At 47.9% G+C, this 15,130-nt stretch overlaps 1 protein-coding gene across 3 annotated transcripts in view; it reads left to right on the top strand.

The window, feature by feature from the left end:
* ARID1A (AT-rich interaction domain 1A) overlaps positions 1–13,038 on the top strand; it is a 75,927-nt gene extending 62,889 nt beyond the window's left edge. The window contains exons 12-20 of one of the 3 annotated variants that reach the window (XM_084785242.1): positions 1,697–1,904; positions 3,260–3,392; positions 3,567–3,742; positions 4,083–4,398; positions 4,476–4,596; positions 5,022–5,672; positions 5,814–5,913; positions 6,211–6,341; positions 9,993–13,038. In XM_084785242.1, the coding sequence (XP_084641368.1) occupies positions 1,697–1,904; positions 3,260–3,392; positions 3,567–3,742; positions 4,083–4,398; positions 4,476–4,596; positions 5,022–5,672; positions 5,814–5,913; positions 6,211–6,341; positions 9,993–11,720 (3,564 nt within the window). In that variant the 3' untranslated portion in view covers positions 11,721–13,038. Of the gene's footprint in view, positions 1–1,696; positions 1,905–3,259; positions 3,393–3,566; positions 3,743–4,082; positions 4,399–4,475; positions 4,597–5,021; positions 5,914–6,210; positions 6,342–9,992 lie in introns of all 3 variants that reach the window. The other 2 variants (XM_084785240.1, XM_084785241.1) reach the window with 2 other exon arrangements.
* Positions 13,039–15,130: the final 2,092 nt, after the last annotated feature.

Raw genomic sequence — 15,130 nt, 5'->3', positions numbered from 1 at the left:
ACCTTGTCTCCAGAAACAACAAAAAAAAAAGAACCAAAACAAAAGAGTAGCTATGGAGGAAGTAGAATGGTAAAAATCTAGTTATTTTATACTGGGACTTGAGAGGATGGACTAATTGTTACTGGAATGCCCTTGTCATATACTTTACAGTTTTGTTTGCATTCAGCCAGAGGCTAACTAGTGATAGCTCACTTTGCCTTATAGACTTTCTTCTATGGTGTTTCCTTTATTGTCCTGTCCAGAAACTTTTGGGTGTGGCTGGGTATGGTCTCACGCATCTTTAATCCTGGGATGCAGAGGCAGGTTCGAAGCCAGCCTGATCTACAAAGGTAGTCTAGGACAGCCAGAGCTACACAGAGAAACCCTGTCTTGAAAAACCAAAGGAAAAGAAAAGAAACTCTTGGGTGGGGGTAGGAGAGCCTGACAGGGTGAGACTTACTCCGAACCTAAATCAGAAAAGGAAAACAGCTGTCACCAGCAGAAAAGAAAGTGGTTGGAATGCAGCCAGCTGCCAGGCAGTTATGAATTCCTTCTCCTCAAGGTTCATTACCCTCCCCCACAAAGGGAAACAAAACAGCAGGGCACGTGCAAACTGCCACATAACTGGCGTGGGAAGCAAAGCCATGTGCGGCCACCGAGGTGACCGGCGCGTTTCTACTTCTCATTCTCATTGAGTCTTTTACTACATGTGAGAAAGGGCAGTTGGTTGCTTAGTGACTTTGCCACCTCTGAACTCACTGAACATAAGGTGAGGTATAAAAGGAAGCTCCAAGCCTAACCTAGTTTCCCAGTTTGAAAAAGAAATCTTTTTGTTATTTTTTATTTTTATTTTTATTTTTTTATTTTTTATTTTTTTTGAGACAGGGTTTCTCTGTGTAGTCTTGGCTGTCCGGGACACAATTTGTAGACCAGGCTGGCCTTGAACTCACAGAAATCCACCCGCCTCTGCCACCCGAGGCTGGGATTAAAGGCGTGTGCCACCACCACTCAGCAAAAAGGAAATCTTTTAGTTGCTGTTAAGTAATTGTATTTTAAAGACAATGAGAATTCATTTATAAGTGAAGGTTTTGAGAAAGGCAAGAGTGAGCTCTGAGCTTCTCTGGCAGCTTAGTGAACAAGCCGTCCCTGTAGATTGGGCCAGATGCTGTGGGCATGAGAGAGAAAGTACAGAGTTACACAAGACCCTCCTAACTTTAAAGACAACGGGTGTTCCTCTGGCCATCGCCACCAAGGACCAGGTCACCTCCCTTCAGTTCTTTCTCTGCTCCCTGAAGCCCATGGATTTGCAGCTTCCAGGTCACAGGTGTCAGCCCAGAGATCTTCCCTGTGGATGAGGATTTGAGTGCCAATGTTCTCAGCACTAGAGGGAGATGCTGGCCGTCATGTTTAAGAATGTACTGTGGAAGCCTGGCCAGCCAGCACAGTGCTGATTAGAAGGAACGTTTGGGAAGTGGTCTAAAGAAAGGAGGCAGAACTGTGTCAGCCTCACACAGAAAAAGGAGAGTCCTATAAAAATGCTTGGCTTGACCAAGACAGTCAGGCAGAGGGTAAGGGCTGGAGCATAAAGACCAGATGCTGAATTCTGTTTCAGTATTGTGCCAGTGGCCCTGTTGTGATTAGGCGCTGGTACTTGGAGTTACTTCGAACTGTGCCTTTCTTGCAGCACTTGTGAGCTCGTCTTCTGGTGGTCTTACAGGTCAACAAGAACAAAAAATGGCGGGAACTTGCAACCAACCTCAATGTGGGTACATCAAGCAGCGCGGCCAGCTCCCTGAAAAAGCAGTACATCCAGTGTCTCTATGCCTTTGAGTGCAAGATTGAGCGGGGAGAAGACCCTCCCCCAGACATCTTTGCAGCTGCTGATTCTAAGAAGTCCCAGCCCAAGATCCAGCCTCCCTCTCCTGGTAAGAATGGGTGAGCACCCCACTGAGGCTTAATGCACAGCTCTTTAGGTAGCAGTGCCTCCCTCCCTCCAGGGAGCAGAGCAGATGCCAGGGATGTGTGTTTTTCCCTGTCCACGTGGCTTGGCAGGTTGGCAGACTAAAGAGCAGCAGTGGCGACTCCCTTGGGAGGTGCTGCGCAGCAGCCTTAAGTTTTAACTTTCTAATTTTCCTGTTGTACACCTGGCATCTTGCCAAATGTTTGTAAACTAGTGAGTGGGAGGGACACCAGAGGAGTGAGAGAAAACTGACAAATAGCAGCGAGGCTGGGCCATCTGGGAGCTTTGGCCTGCTGATGTCAGCGCCTTAGAATGCAGCTCAGACTAGAGCCTTAAATTCCCTAGAGAGCTAAGATGCTAATGAATGGGAAGAGAGGTTAGGGAGGGAATGTGAATGGAACTTTTTGATGACAGGAGCTCTGCTTACAGGTCTTTCTCAGAGGAGCTGGGGGTCGGGGTCGGGAGAGGCCAGGGCCCTAGGAGGTAGCTATAAACAGCTGTGCCCTGTTGCTGACCTCTGAGGGTGTAAGGAGTGCCACATCACCTGGGGAGGCCTCGGTGGCAGGATATACACTGCTAGGAACCAGTGGAAACATTGATTACTGGGAGTTCTGTGCTCCTCTCTTCAGAGGAGCATTGGAACCCTAGGATGACATGTGCTGGGTGATTAATAGAAACATCTTGCATCTAACCCTTCTTGTACCCTGTATTTTAGGGCCTCTAATTATGAGTTTTTGCTCTACCACCATTATGACAAGTTATATACATGACAAGTTCTTTGTAGAAGTAAAGCAAGGCAGTCAGGAAGCTGCCCATGACTTAAATGACCTGGCATGGTGAAATTAATGGCCACCTCATCTCTTCAAAAGCATGTATGCAGCCACCGTAAAGCATTAAAGTCGGGGGCTGTGTGTGTGTGTGTTTATTTATTGTAACAGACTTGTGCCTGTCTCACCTTTCATGGCCATTGTTAATATCAAGACATGCCTACATTAATGACAAAGCCCATTCCTCTCTTTATGGCATGGCATTTTAGATCACCAACTATGAGAAGTCTGCTGAAGTCCACTCAGTGTCCTTGGGAAAATCCCTTACAGAGATATCCTGGGAAGGCAGACACAGTGTTAACCCCAGCACTCTGGAGGCTGAGCATAAAGATCACTTTTCCAGCCAGCCTGGGCTACACAATGTGAGACCTGTCTGAAAAGAAACAGACAGACTCGTACACATTCGTACCCCCAGATTCTAGAACATTCATGGTTTTGTGAGCAGCAAATATTTTGACTGTGAAGTGAGCTGCTCACTCTGCTCTGTCCACAGCGGGATCAGGATCTATGCAGGGGCCACAGACTCCGCAGTCAACCAGCAGCTCTATGGCAGAAGGAGGGGACCTGAAGCCACCAACGCCAGCATCCACACCACATAGTCAGATTCCCCCCTTAGCAGGCATGAGGTAAGGCCATGGTCAGGAACAGAACTCTGAGGGTCTCTAGGGGTAAGACTTGTGTCACCCAGGGGCAGTTCATGCCACTACTCACCCACTCACCCACTCACAACTTCCTGTGTCTCGAGGCTTAGGTGAGAAATTGATCTATTGGAGGTTTCATTAGTTTTCCTCACTTTGGAGCAGGAGCAACTCAGTCGGAATCCAGGATGCCTTTCCTGATGGAAGTGACCCCACATTCCAGAAGCGGAATTCCATGACTCCAAACCCTGGGTACCAGCCCAGTATGAATACCTCTGACATGATGGGGCGCATGTCCTATGAGCCAAATAAGGATCCTTACGGCAGCATGAGGAAAGGCAAGTGCTGGGTGGTGTTGGCTTGTGCTTGTGGAGACAGGACCGTGAGTGACTAGGCAGTGTTACTGGGATGCTTCTTTGTGCCTCTCTTTCCTTCCTGGTGTGATGCTAGGGGTTAAAACTAGGGAATCTTACATGTGAGCAGGCGTCATCCCACAGAGCTACCTCGTTAGCCACCTAGCCACTCTTGGGTCTTTGTGTTTCTCTGTGAAGCCTGTCAGGAAAGCAACAGAAACAAACCCTGCTCTGGAAAGAGCCAGAAACTATGGGGCAGGCAGTACTTAGCTTACCTAGCCTGCCAGCCTGCCAGTTTTCTCATTGCTTTCCTCTCTGCACTCAGCTCCAGGAAGTGATCCCTTCATGTCCTCAGGGCAGGGCCCCAACGGCGGGATGGGTGACCCTTACAGCCGTGCTGCTGGCCCTGGGCTGGGAAATGTGGCTATGGGACCACGACAGCACTATGCCTACGGAAGTCCTTATGACAGAGTGAGGACGGAGCCTGGAATTGGGCCTGAAGGAAATATGGGCACTGGAGCCCCACAGCCAAATCTCATGCCTTCCACCCCAGACTCGGGGATGTATTCTCCTAGCCGCTACCCCCCACAGCAGCAGCAGCAGCAACAACAGCAGCAGCAGCAGCAACAGCAGCAGCAACGGTAAGTAATTCCTGGTCTCTTTGCGTTGTTGCTCAGGTTTTCTGACTCTCCACCCTGACCCACTTTGTCTTTTGCAGACACGATTCCTATGGCAATCAGTTCTCCAGCCAAGGCACCTCTTCCAGCAGCCCCTTCCCCAGCCAGCAGGCCACAGTGTATCAGCAGCAGCAGCAACAGCAGCAGCAGCAGCAGCAGCAGGTAAGGGAGGTAACCCCCTGGGAGCACAGTGACAGCAGGAGGCAGCCAGATCTGTGTCATTCACTTCGGCTACTGTGTTAGTATTCCGCTTACCCAGCTAGGCAGTTGTAGAGAGTCAGGTCTCACTGTCTTCCTTGTACAGACTCTCTTTTCTGTAGAAGGGCTAGAACATTTTATTTTGACTTTTGGTGTTTTATATATTTGTCTACTTGAAGAAGAAGAAATAGAGGTTACTCTCAGAAACAGCTTCAAAAGATAATTTGCAAAGGCGTTTCCTTTGTTTTCTTGGCATCTGTGTCCCATCTTTCAGAGAGGCAAAAGAAAAAGGAGCTAGTGTCTAGTGAGTGGGAGCCATCTGCGGCACTAGTGACTTTTGTGTGAATCAGTGTACAGTATTAATTTACCCTCTGCTTTCTCTGCCTTAGAATTATAAGAGGCCGATGGATGGCACATATGGCCCTCCTGCCAAACGGCATGAAGGGGAGATGTACAGTGTGCCATATAGCACTGGGCAAGGGCAGCCTCAACAGCAGCAGTTGCCTGCAGCCCAGTCCCAGTCTGCCAGCCAGCAACAAGCTGCTCAGCCTTCCCCTCAGCAAGATGTGTACAACCAGTACAGCAATGCCTATCCTGCTACTGCCACTGCTGCTAATGAGCGCCGAACAGCAGGCGGCCCCCAGAACCAATTTCCATTCCAGTTTGGCCGAGACCGAGTCTCTGCACCTCCTGGTTCCAATGCCCAGCAGAACATGCCACCACAAATGATGGGCGGCCCCATACAGGCATCAGCTGAGGTTGCTCAGCAAGGCACCATGTGGCAGGGGCGAAATGACATGACCTACAATTATGCCAACAGGCAGAGCTCAGGCTCTGCCCCCCAGGGTCCTGCGTTTCATGGTGTGAACCGAACAGAGGAGATGCTCCACACAGATCAGAGGGCCAACCATGAAGGCCCATGGCCTTCCCACGGCACACGCCAGCCTCCTTATGGCCCTTCAGCACCTGTTCCTCCCATGACGAGACCCCCTCCGTCTAACTATCAGCCCCCACCAAGCATGCAGAATCACATTCCTCAGGTATCCAGCCCCGCTCCCCTCCCTCGGCCCATGGAGAACCGTACTTCTCCTAGCAAATCTCCATTCCTGCACTCTGGGATGAAAATGCAGAAGGCGGGACCACCGGTACCTGCTTCGCACATAGCACCTACTCCTGTGCAGCCCCCTATGATTCGGCGGGATATTACCTTCCCACCTGGCTCTGTTGAAGCCACACAGCCTGTGTTGAAGCAGAGGAGGCGGCTCACAATGAAAGACATTGGTAAGGAGGCCTCCCTGGTTTGCTGGCTCTATCTGCCCCTTTCCATCCTTCAGCTAGTTCTCTCCAACCTAGTGTCTTGGATGTTGTTAAATCTGGTACGGTGTTTATTAAAATAAAGCCAAAGAATATGGATTTTCATATTCTGATGTCAGGTTTTTCTTTAAGGCTTTGCCATATACTGGTGTCCTAGACAGCTTAGAAGCACTGAATGCAGAGTAGCCTGACTAAGGGGACAGCCCTGGGGTGCCTCCAGCCAGCTGGGGTTTAGTGGATGGACAACACAGAGGTCTATTTCAGGAACCCCGGAGGCATGGCGGGTAATGATGTCCCTCAAGTCTGGGCTCCTGGCAGAGAGCACGTGGGCGCTAGACACCATTAACATCCTGCTATATGATGACAACAGCATTATGACCTTCAGCCTCAGTCAGGTGAGTACAGGTTTCTGGGCAACTGGGGAAGGCCTGGGATATTCCTGATAGTAGATAACACTAAGCCCTCCTCCCAAGCTAACACACCTGTCACTTGGCTGGAAAGCTTCTGTGCTTACACTGTGCAACACTTGACCCTGGGCACAGGTCCAGGGCGTTAGGGGCAGTGACAATGCACATGAGTTGTAGAACTGAACTCAAAAGGAATTTGGTTTTGGGGGTGGGTTTGTTTGTTTGTTTTGGGGGTTTTCAAGATAAGGTTTCTCTGTGTGTATCTCTGGTTGTCCTGAACTCACTTTGTAGACCAGCCTGGCCTCGAACTAACAGAGATCTGCCTGCCTCTTCCTCCCAAGTGCTGAGATTAAAGGTGTGCTACCACGCCTGTCTAGTTTGTTTGGTTTTTGAGACAGGGTCTTACTAGGTTACCTGTCCAGGATAGCCTTAAAACTTACAGTCCTGTCTGTCCTAGCCTCCCTGGCTTCCATGCTCAGGTGGGAGTTTTCATTTTGTTTTTAATTTTGAGACAGGGTTTCTTTGTATAGCCCTGGCCATCCTGGAACTTGCTGTATAGATCAGGTTTTCCTCTAACTCAGAGATCCATTTGCTTCTGGCTCCCGAGTTCTGGGATTAAAGGTACTACAGCCAACTGGGCGAAACTTTTTGTTATTGCTAAGATGATGGCTCGGTGTATAAAGGTACTTGTCACAAGAACCATGGAAAAGGTGTAAGGAGAGGGAGCCAGCTCCACAAATCTTCCTCCCCTGCCGCCTCCTGTTACCTATAAAACTGCTGCTGCTGCTACTACTACAACAACAACAACTACTTCTACTCCTCCTCCTTCCTTCTTCTTTTTCTTCTCTTCCTCTTCCTCCCCCTCCCCCTTCTCTCTCTCTCCTTTCTCCTCTCCCTCCCATTCATGAATCATTCATTTTGAGACAAGGTTTCTGTGTGTAGCCCTGGCTATTCTCTCTGTAGACCAGGCTGGCCTCAAACTCAGAGATCCTCCCGCCTCTGCCTCCCAAATGCTGGGACTAAAGGTGTGCGCCACCCTCGCTGTTTCTTTCTTCTCCTCTTCCCCCTTTAATTAAAAAGAAGTTCAGTACTAGAGACTGGGATTGTAATTTAGATGCTGAAGTGCTTCCCTAGCATGGCCATGGCCCAGAGATGGATTTCCAGTACCACATAAATCAGCTGTAGTGGCACACACATAATCTCAGCACTTGGGAGGTTCAAGAAAGATCCTATGCTCAAAGTCGTCTTTGGTTATCTAGGTAGTTTTGGACCAACCTGTGTGTGACATGTGACGTATCTGTGTACCTCATGTATGCCTGATGCTTACAGAGGCAAGAGTGGGTGTTGAACTCTAGAGCTAGAGTTACAGATGGTTGTTAGCTGGGAATCTAACCCTGGTTCTCTGGGAGAACAGCCAGTGCTCTTCACTGCTGAGCCATCCCTCCAGCTCCTACCAATATTTAGGTAGGGAGCTAGAGAAGCCATGAGTAGCCTTGAACTTGTGATCTTCTGTTGTTTTTAAATTACATGTATTATCTGTAGGCCTGGCTAGTAATCAATTAAGACACAGACACTTGTTATATTTTAAAATAGTCTTAGTTAACCTGGGGCAGGGCAGATATCAATCCTCCAAACTACCTCCCATAGTGTAGCATGCATGGGATCCCTGCCTCAATCCCATGCCATCTGCTTCCAATAACTTCTATCAAGCTACCTCCCATTTATAATTTTAAATATTTTTTATCTGGGCTGGATTCTCCATCCACACTACTGGCCATGTGCTCCTCCAGCTAACCCATGGCAGCCTTCCTCTCTCCACTTCAGCTCTCCCTCTCCCCCGCCCCAGAAAGCAAGCAGTAATTAGCATTAAAATGCATCAGACCACCCCCTAGCAATCTTCCTTCCTCAGCCTCCTGGGTAGTGCAGGCTCTTACCGTCCTGCTAAGTTCATACTTACATCTTTAAATCTTTCTTTGAATGTGCCAACTTGGTGTGACTGGGGGGCGCATAGTTGGATTAATAGGTCTTGCTTTGTTCAGTTATGTTGTTGTTGTTGTTGTTGTTGTTGTTGTTGTTGTTGTTGTTGCTGCTGCTGCAGCATGTCAACCTTACCACAGGGCATGAGGCCATTCAGAGCTGAGCAAATGGGCTCATACTTACTGTGATTTCTTTTTTTGTTTGTTTGTTTTTTGTTTTTTGTTTTTCGAGACAGGGTTTCTCTGTGTAGCCTTGGCTGTCTTGGACTTACTTTGTAGACCAGGCTGGCCTCGAACTCACAGAGATCCACCTGCCTCTGCCTCCTGAGTGCTGGGATTAAAGGCATGTGCCACCACACCAGGCTCTTGTGGGTTTTTGCTAAAGGATATCACTTTGTAGCTCAGTCTGGAACTCTCTGTGTATCCCAGGCTGGCCTTGAACTCAAGGCAGGACTGTGCCTCAGTCTCCCAAGCACTGGGGTTACATTTGTGATTCACCACAGATGGCCAAAGCATGACTGTTTATTGCCTAACTTTGCTGTCCACAGAGAATAAAAGAATAAATTTTGTTTATTTTATATATACCAGGAACAGCTTTATAAAACGTAGGCGTTTTTGTTTTGGTTTGATTTTGGGTTTTGTTTGTTTTTTGTTTTGGTTTGTTTTTAGAGACAGGGTTTCTTTGTGTAGCCCTGGCTGTCCTGGACTCGCTTTGTAGACCAGGCTGGCCTCTAACTCACAACAATCCACCTGCCCCTGCCTTCTGCGTGCTCGGATTAAAGGCGTGCGCCACCATGTCTCAGGCTCAAAATTTAGGGTTTTTCATCATTTCTTACAGCTAATTTCTGGGAAAGGCAGTATGACTAAAACCAAGGTTGTTCCAGTTCTAAGAGTCAGGTGGATGTACCTATAAGCACATAGTGTATGTTGGAAAACTCTTATCATTGCTGCTAAGACACATATTTGTATATTGTTTAAAAAAAAAAAAAAACCAAGAGGATGGGCTGGGCATAGTGGCACACACCTTTAATCCGAGCACCCAGAGGCAGAGGCAAGTGGATCGATGTGAGTTCAAAGCCAGCCTAGTCTACAAAGAAGGAAGTCCAGAACAGCCAAGCTACACAGAGAGAAGCCCTGTCATGGGGGGTGGGGGTGGGGAGTGCGGGGAGAATCAAGAGGATGGACTGAGTGACAGAATTCAGAAAAAAGTCAGTCTAACTGGAAGCTAGAGGAGAGTAGTGACGCCTGCAGCGGTGCACGGCCTTTTCTAGCTGTGTGGGGACAGGCCCGGGCCATGGAGGAGGGACAGTGTAAGTGACTAAATGCCTAGTGAAAAACAGAACATGTATTCAAAAAGAAGAGGTTTAAAGGCGTTGGGTAGTACTGGTGGGCAAGACCTGTGGCTCAAGATTTGTAACCTGCTGAGGGCAGGCTTATGTGACCATTGTCGGGCAAAAGAAAGCTTTGTGCTCTTTCTTTGGGAAGGAAATGGTATGAGAGAAGTGAAGAACAGTCTGCTGGGGAAGCCTTCAGAAAGGAAACAGCTTTGCCTCCTGAGGGAGACGGAGATGGCTTAACTTGAAGGGAGGAAATGGGGATGAGCTTGAACACTCTCTCGTCCAGAATTCTTTCTCTCATTCATTTCCTTTTCTCTGCCTTTCAGCTCCCAGGGTTGCTAGAGCTCCTTGTGGAATACTTCCGTCGATGCCTGATTGAGATCTTTGGCATTTTAAAGGAGTATGAGGTGGGGGACCCAGGACAAAGAACACTACTAGACCCTGGGAGATTCCGCAAGGTGTCTAGTCCAGCCCCCACAGACGAGGAAGAGGAAGAAGAACTCCTAGACCCTAAACTGGAGGCAGAAGAGGAGGAAGTGGTTGAAAATGATGAGGAGATGGCCTTCTTGGGCAAGGACAAGCCAGCCTCGGAGCACAGTGAGGAGAAGCTAGTCAGTAAGTTTGACAAGCTCCCAGTAAGGATTGTGCAGAAGAGCGACCCCTTTGTGGTGGACTGCTCAGATAAGCTGGGGCGCGTGCAGGAGTTTGACAGCGGCCTGCTGCACTGGCGGGTTGGCGGTGGGGACACCACTGAGCATATCCAGACCCACTTTGAGAGCAAGATAGAGCTGCTACCTTCCCGGCCTTATGTACCCTGCCCAACGCCTCCTCGGAAACACCTTACAACAATAGAGGGTACACCAGGGACAACGGAGCAGGAGGGCCCCCCGCCTGATGGCCTTCCAGAAAAAAGGATCACAGCCACTATGGATGACATGTTGTCTACCCGGTCTAGCACATTGACTGATGAGGGAACAAAGAGTGCAGAGGCCACCAAGGAAAGCAGCAAGTTTCCATTTGGCATTAGCCCAGCACAGAGCCACCGGAACATCAAGATTTTAGAGGATGAACCCCACAGTAAAGATGAGACTCCACTGTGTACCCTTCTGGACTGGCAGGATTCCCTCGCTAAGCGCTGTGTCTGTGTCTCCAATACCATCCGGAGCCTGTCGTTTGTGCCAGGCAACGACTTTGAGATGTCCAAACACCCGGGGCTGCTGCTTATCCTAGGCAAACTGATCCTGCTGCATCATAAGCACCCAGAACGGAAGCAGGCGCCACTAACTTATGAGAAGGAGGAGGAACAGGACCAAGGGGTGAGCTGTGACAAAGTGGAGTGGTGGTGGGACTGCTTGGAGATGCTCCGGGAAAACACGCTGGTCACTCTTGCCAACATCTCGGGGCAGTTGGACCTATCCCCGTACCCTGAGAGCATCTGCCTGCCTGTCCTGGACGGACTCCTACACTGGGCGGTTTGCCCATCAGCTGAAGCCCAGGACCCCTTCTCTACCCTAGGCCCTAATGCCGTCCTTTCTCCCCAGAGATTGGTCTTGGAAACCCTCAGCAAACTCAGCATCCAGGACAACAATGTAGACCTGATCCTGGCCACACCCCCCTTTAGCCGCCTGGAGAAGTTGTATAGTACCATGGTGCGCTTCCTCAGTGACCGAAAGAACCCAGTGTGCCGGGAGATGGCCGTGGTACTGCTGGCCAATCTGGCACAGGGGGACAGCCTGGCAGCCCGGGCCATTGCAGTGCAGAAGGGCAGCATCGGCAACCTCCTGGGCTTCCTTGAGGACAGCCTCGCTGCCACACAGTTCCAGCAGAGCCAGGCCAGCCTCCTCCACATGCAGAACCCACCCTTTGAACCAACTAGTGTGGACATGATGCGGCGTGCTGCCCGAGCACTGCTTGCCCTGGCCAAGGTGGACGAGAACCACTCAGAGTTCACTCTGTATGAGTCACGGCTGTTGGACATCTCCGTATCCCCGTTGATGAACTCATTGGTTTCACAAGTCATTTGTGATGTACTGTTTTTGATTGGCCAGTCATGACAGCCGTGGGACACCTCCCCTCCCCGTGTGTGTGTGAGTGTGTGGAGAACTTAGAAACTGACTGTTGCCCTTTATTTATGCAAAACCACCTCAGAATCCAGTTTACCCTGTGCTGTCCAGCTTCTCCCTTGGGAAAGTCTCTCCTGTTTCTCTTTCCTCCCCACCCCCACTCCCTCGCACCTTTCTGTTCCTCATCCTCACCTGCTTCCCTCAGGACCCACCCTATTTGAAAAGACAAAGCTCTGCCTACATAGAAGACTTTTTTATTTTAACCAAAGTTACTGTTGTTTACAGTGAGTTTGGGGAAAAAAAAATGGCTTTCCCGGTCCTTGCATCAACGGGATGCCACATTTCATAACTGTTTTTAATGGTTAAAAAAAAAAAAAGGAAAAAAATACAAAAAAACCCTGAAGGACAAAAGATGACTGCTGAACTGTGTGGTTTATTGCTGTCCATTCACAATCTCGCAGGAGCCGAGAAGTTCGCAGTTGTGAGCAGACCCTGTTCACTGGAGAGGCCTGTGCAGTAGAGTGTAGACCCTTTCATGTACTGTACTGTACACCTGATACTGTAAACATACTGTAATAATAATGTCTCACATGGGAACGAGAGAAGACGCTGGGTCAGCAGCAAGCTGTAGTTTTTAAAAATGTTTTTAGTTAAATGTTGAGGAGAAAAAAAAAAGGCTTTTCCCCCAAAGTATCATGTGTGAACCTACAACACCCTGACCTCTTTCTCTCCTCCTTGATTGTATGAATAACCCTGAGATCACCTCTTAGAACTGGTTTTAACCTTTAGCTGCAGCGGCTGCGCTGCCACGTGTGTATATATATGACGTTGTACATTGCACATACCCTTGAATCGCCACAGTTTGGTCCCCTTCCCAGCTGCCCCTTTATAGTATGACGAGTTAACAAGTTGGTGACCTGCACAAAGCGAGACACAGCTATTTAATCTCTTGCCAGACATCGGCCTCCTGGTGCGATGCTGTACAGGTCTCTGTAAAAAGTCCTTGCTGTCTCAGCAGCCAATCAACTTATAGTTTTTTTTTTTCTGGGTTTTTGTTTTGTTTTGTTTCCTTTCTAATCGAGGTGTGAAAAAGTCCTAGGTTCAGTTGAAGTTCCTGATGAAGAAACACAATTGAGATTTTTTCAGTGATAAAATCCGCATATTTGTATTTCAACAATGTAGCTAAAAACTTGATGTAAATTCCTCCTTTTTTTCCTTTTTTGGCTTAATGAATATCATTTATTCAGTATGAAATCTTTATACTATATGTTCCACGTGTTAAGAATAAATGTACATTAAATCTTGGTAAGACTTTGTGAGGCTTTTTTTATTTTCAAATTATTTAAAAGCTTTACCTGTAGCTGGAAATACAGCTCAGCAGTTAGGACAACCCATGTTTGGTGGCTCATAACCTCCAGCCCAACTCCATGGGATCTGAACCCTCTGACTTGGGCACCTACACTCATAGTCACATGGACTTATACACTAGGGCTGGGAGGTTGGCTCTATGAGTACCTTTACATAGGACCCAGGTTAAGTTTTTAGCACCCGTGTTGTGGCTGACAGTAACTCCAGCTCCAAGGACAATCCAACACCCTGTTTTGACCTCCATGGACCCCAAGCACACAAGGCAGTGCACATACATACATACATACATACATACATACATACATACATACATACATACATACATACATACCTGCAGGTATAACACAAAAACAACAAAATCTTAAGCCAGGATCTTTTAAAAGTAATAAAAAGCTGGGCATAGTAGCACACTCTAATTCCAGCATTTGGAAAGCAGAGATGGATGGATCTCTATTCTAGGCCAGCCTGGCCTACCTGTTCAGTTCCAGGACAGCTACATAGTAAGACTCTGTCTCAGAGGTTAATACATAAAACCTTGACCTGCAGGGTGAGAGGAGTTCCTCCTCTTCTCTTGTGCTCTCCTAAATGGTGACCTGCAGCCTCTATCACGAGCATCTGTAGTCTGGCTTTCTCTTGGCTCCAGACTTGAGCGTCGTCACTGCTGAAAACTTGAGTTACATATATATATATATATATATATATATATATATATATATATATATATATATATATATATGAAAGTGCTCTGACTTCCCCTGGAAGCCTATTTTTTCTCACAGTTTTTGCAGTAAATGACAAGGCCAACCTTCCATGTTGGGCCAGAAAAATTACTTGACTCATTTCTTTTTTGTTTGTTGTCTTTGTGATTATTGAGACGAGGTCTCCCTGTGTAGTTCTGTTGGTCCTGAAACTCACTTTGTAGAATAGGATGGCCTGGTGGACCTCACAAGAGATCTATCTGCCTTCCTCTGCCTCCTGAGATTAAAGGCATGTGTTAGCACATCCGACCCTTGACTTGTCTGTATCTAGTTACCACTCTTAAGGAAATCTTCCTCAGGCCAGCCATCATCACCAGATGCTCATGACACTGTTGCATCTTTCTCAAAATCTTAAAATAAGCCTCTCAGGCTTTGCTTGGGTACAAACCTACAGTACAACAACCACAGCCACACCTTTTTTTTTTTTTTTTTTTTTTTTTTTTTTGGTTTTTCAAGACAGGGTTTCTCTGTGTAGCCTTGGCCATCCTGGACTCACTTTGTAGACCAGGCTGGCCTCGAACTCACAGCGATCCGCCTGCCTCTGCCTCCCGAGTGCTGGGATTAAAGGCATGCGCCACCACGCCCGGCCCACCTTTAAAATCAGCAAATACAGGGGCTGGAGAGATGGCTCAGCAGTTAAGAGCACTGACTGCTCTTCCAAAGGACCTGGGTTCAATTCCCAGCACCCCACATGACAGCTCACAACTGTCTGTAACTCCAAGATCTGATACTCTAACACAGATGTACATGCAGGCAAAACACTAATGCACATACAATAAAAGTAAATTATGTTTTAAAAATCAACCAATACCTTAAGTCCCAGAACTCAGGCAGAAGCAGGTGAAGAGGAGTTTGAGGCCAGCCTCAACTAGGTCTACATAGTAAGACTGGCTCAAAAATCAATAAATAAATAAAACCCAAAGCCTTTTTATGTCATCAGATTTGTTATTTATCTGTCTGGATCCCAGCTCTCCTCTGTTCCACTGTCCAAGGAGGTTCCACTTAAGAGTCGAACTTTTTTGTCTCCTCTAGCCAGAGTTCTCTGAACAGATAACTGCACAGCTCACAGTATCATCTGATCTTTGTTAGTATATCAGGGCTCTGGCAGTGCTCAGTATGGGAGAACACGTGCCTAGTGTGCCCAAGGCGTTGAGTTAGGGCACTGCCTCTCAAAAGAGTGGGGGGCCTAGCGAGATGTTCAACTTTGTAATGATAATGGTACTTGCTGCCAAGTCTAATGACTTGAGTTCACTCCCCAGTTCCCCAAGAGCCACA

This window comes from Acomys minous (genome assembly GCF_964271855.1).
Source record: "Acomys minous genome assembly, chromosome: 6".
Lineage (NCBI taxonomy): Eukaryota > Metazoa > Chordata > Mammalia > Rodentia > Muridae > Acomys > Acomys minous.
The sequence above is the reverse complement of the archived record's forward strand: the minus strand, read 5'-3'. Positions and strand labels throughout refer to the sequence as shown.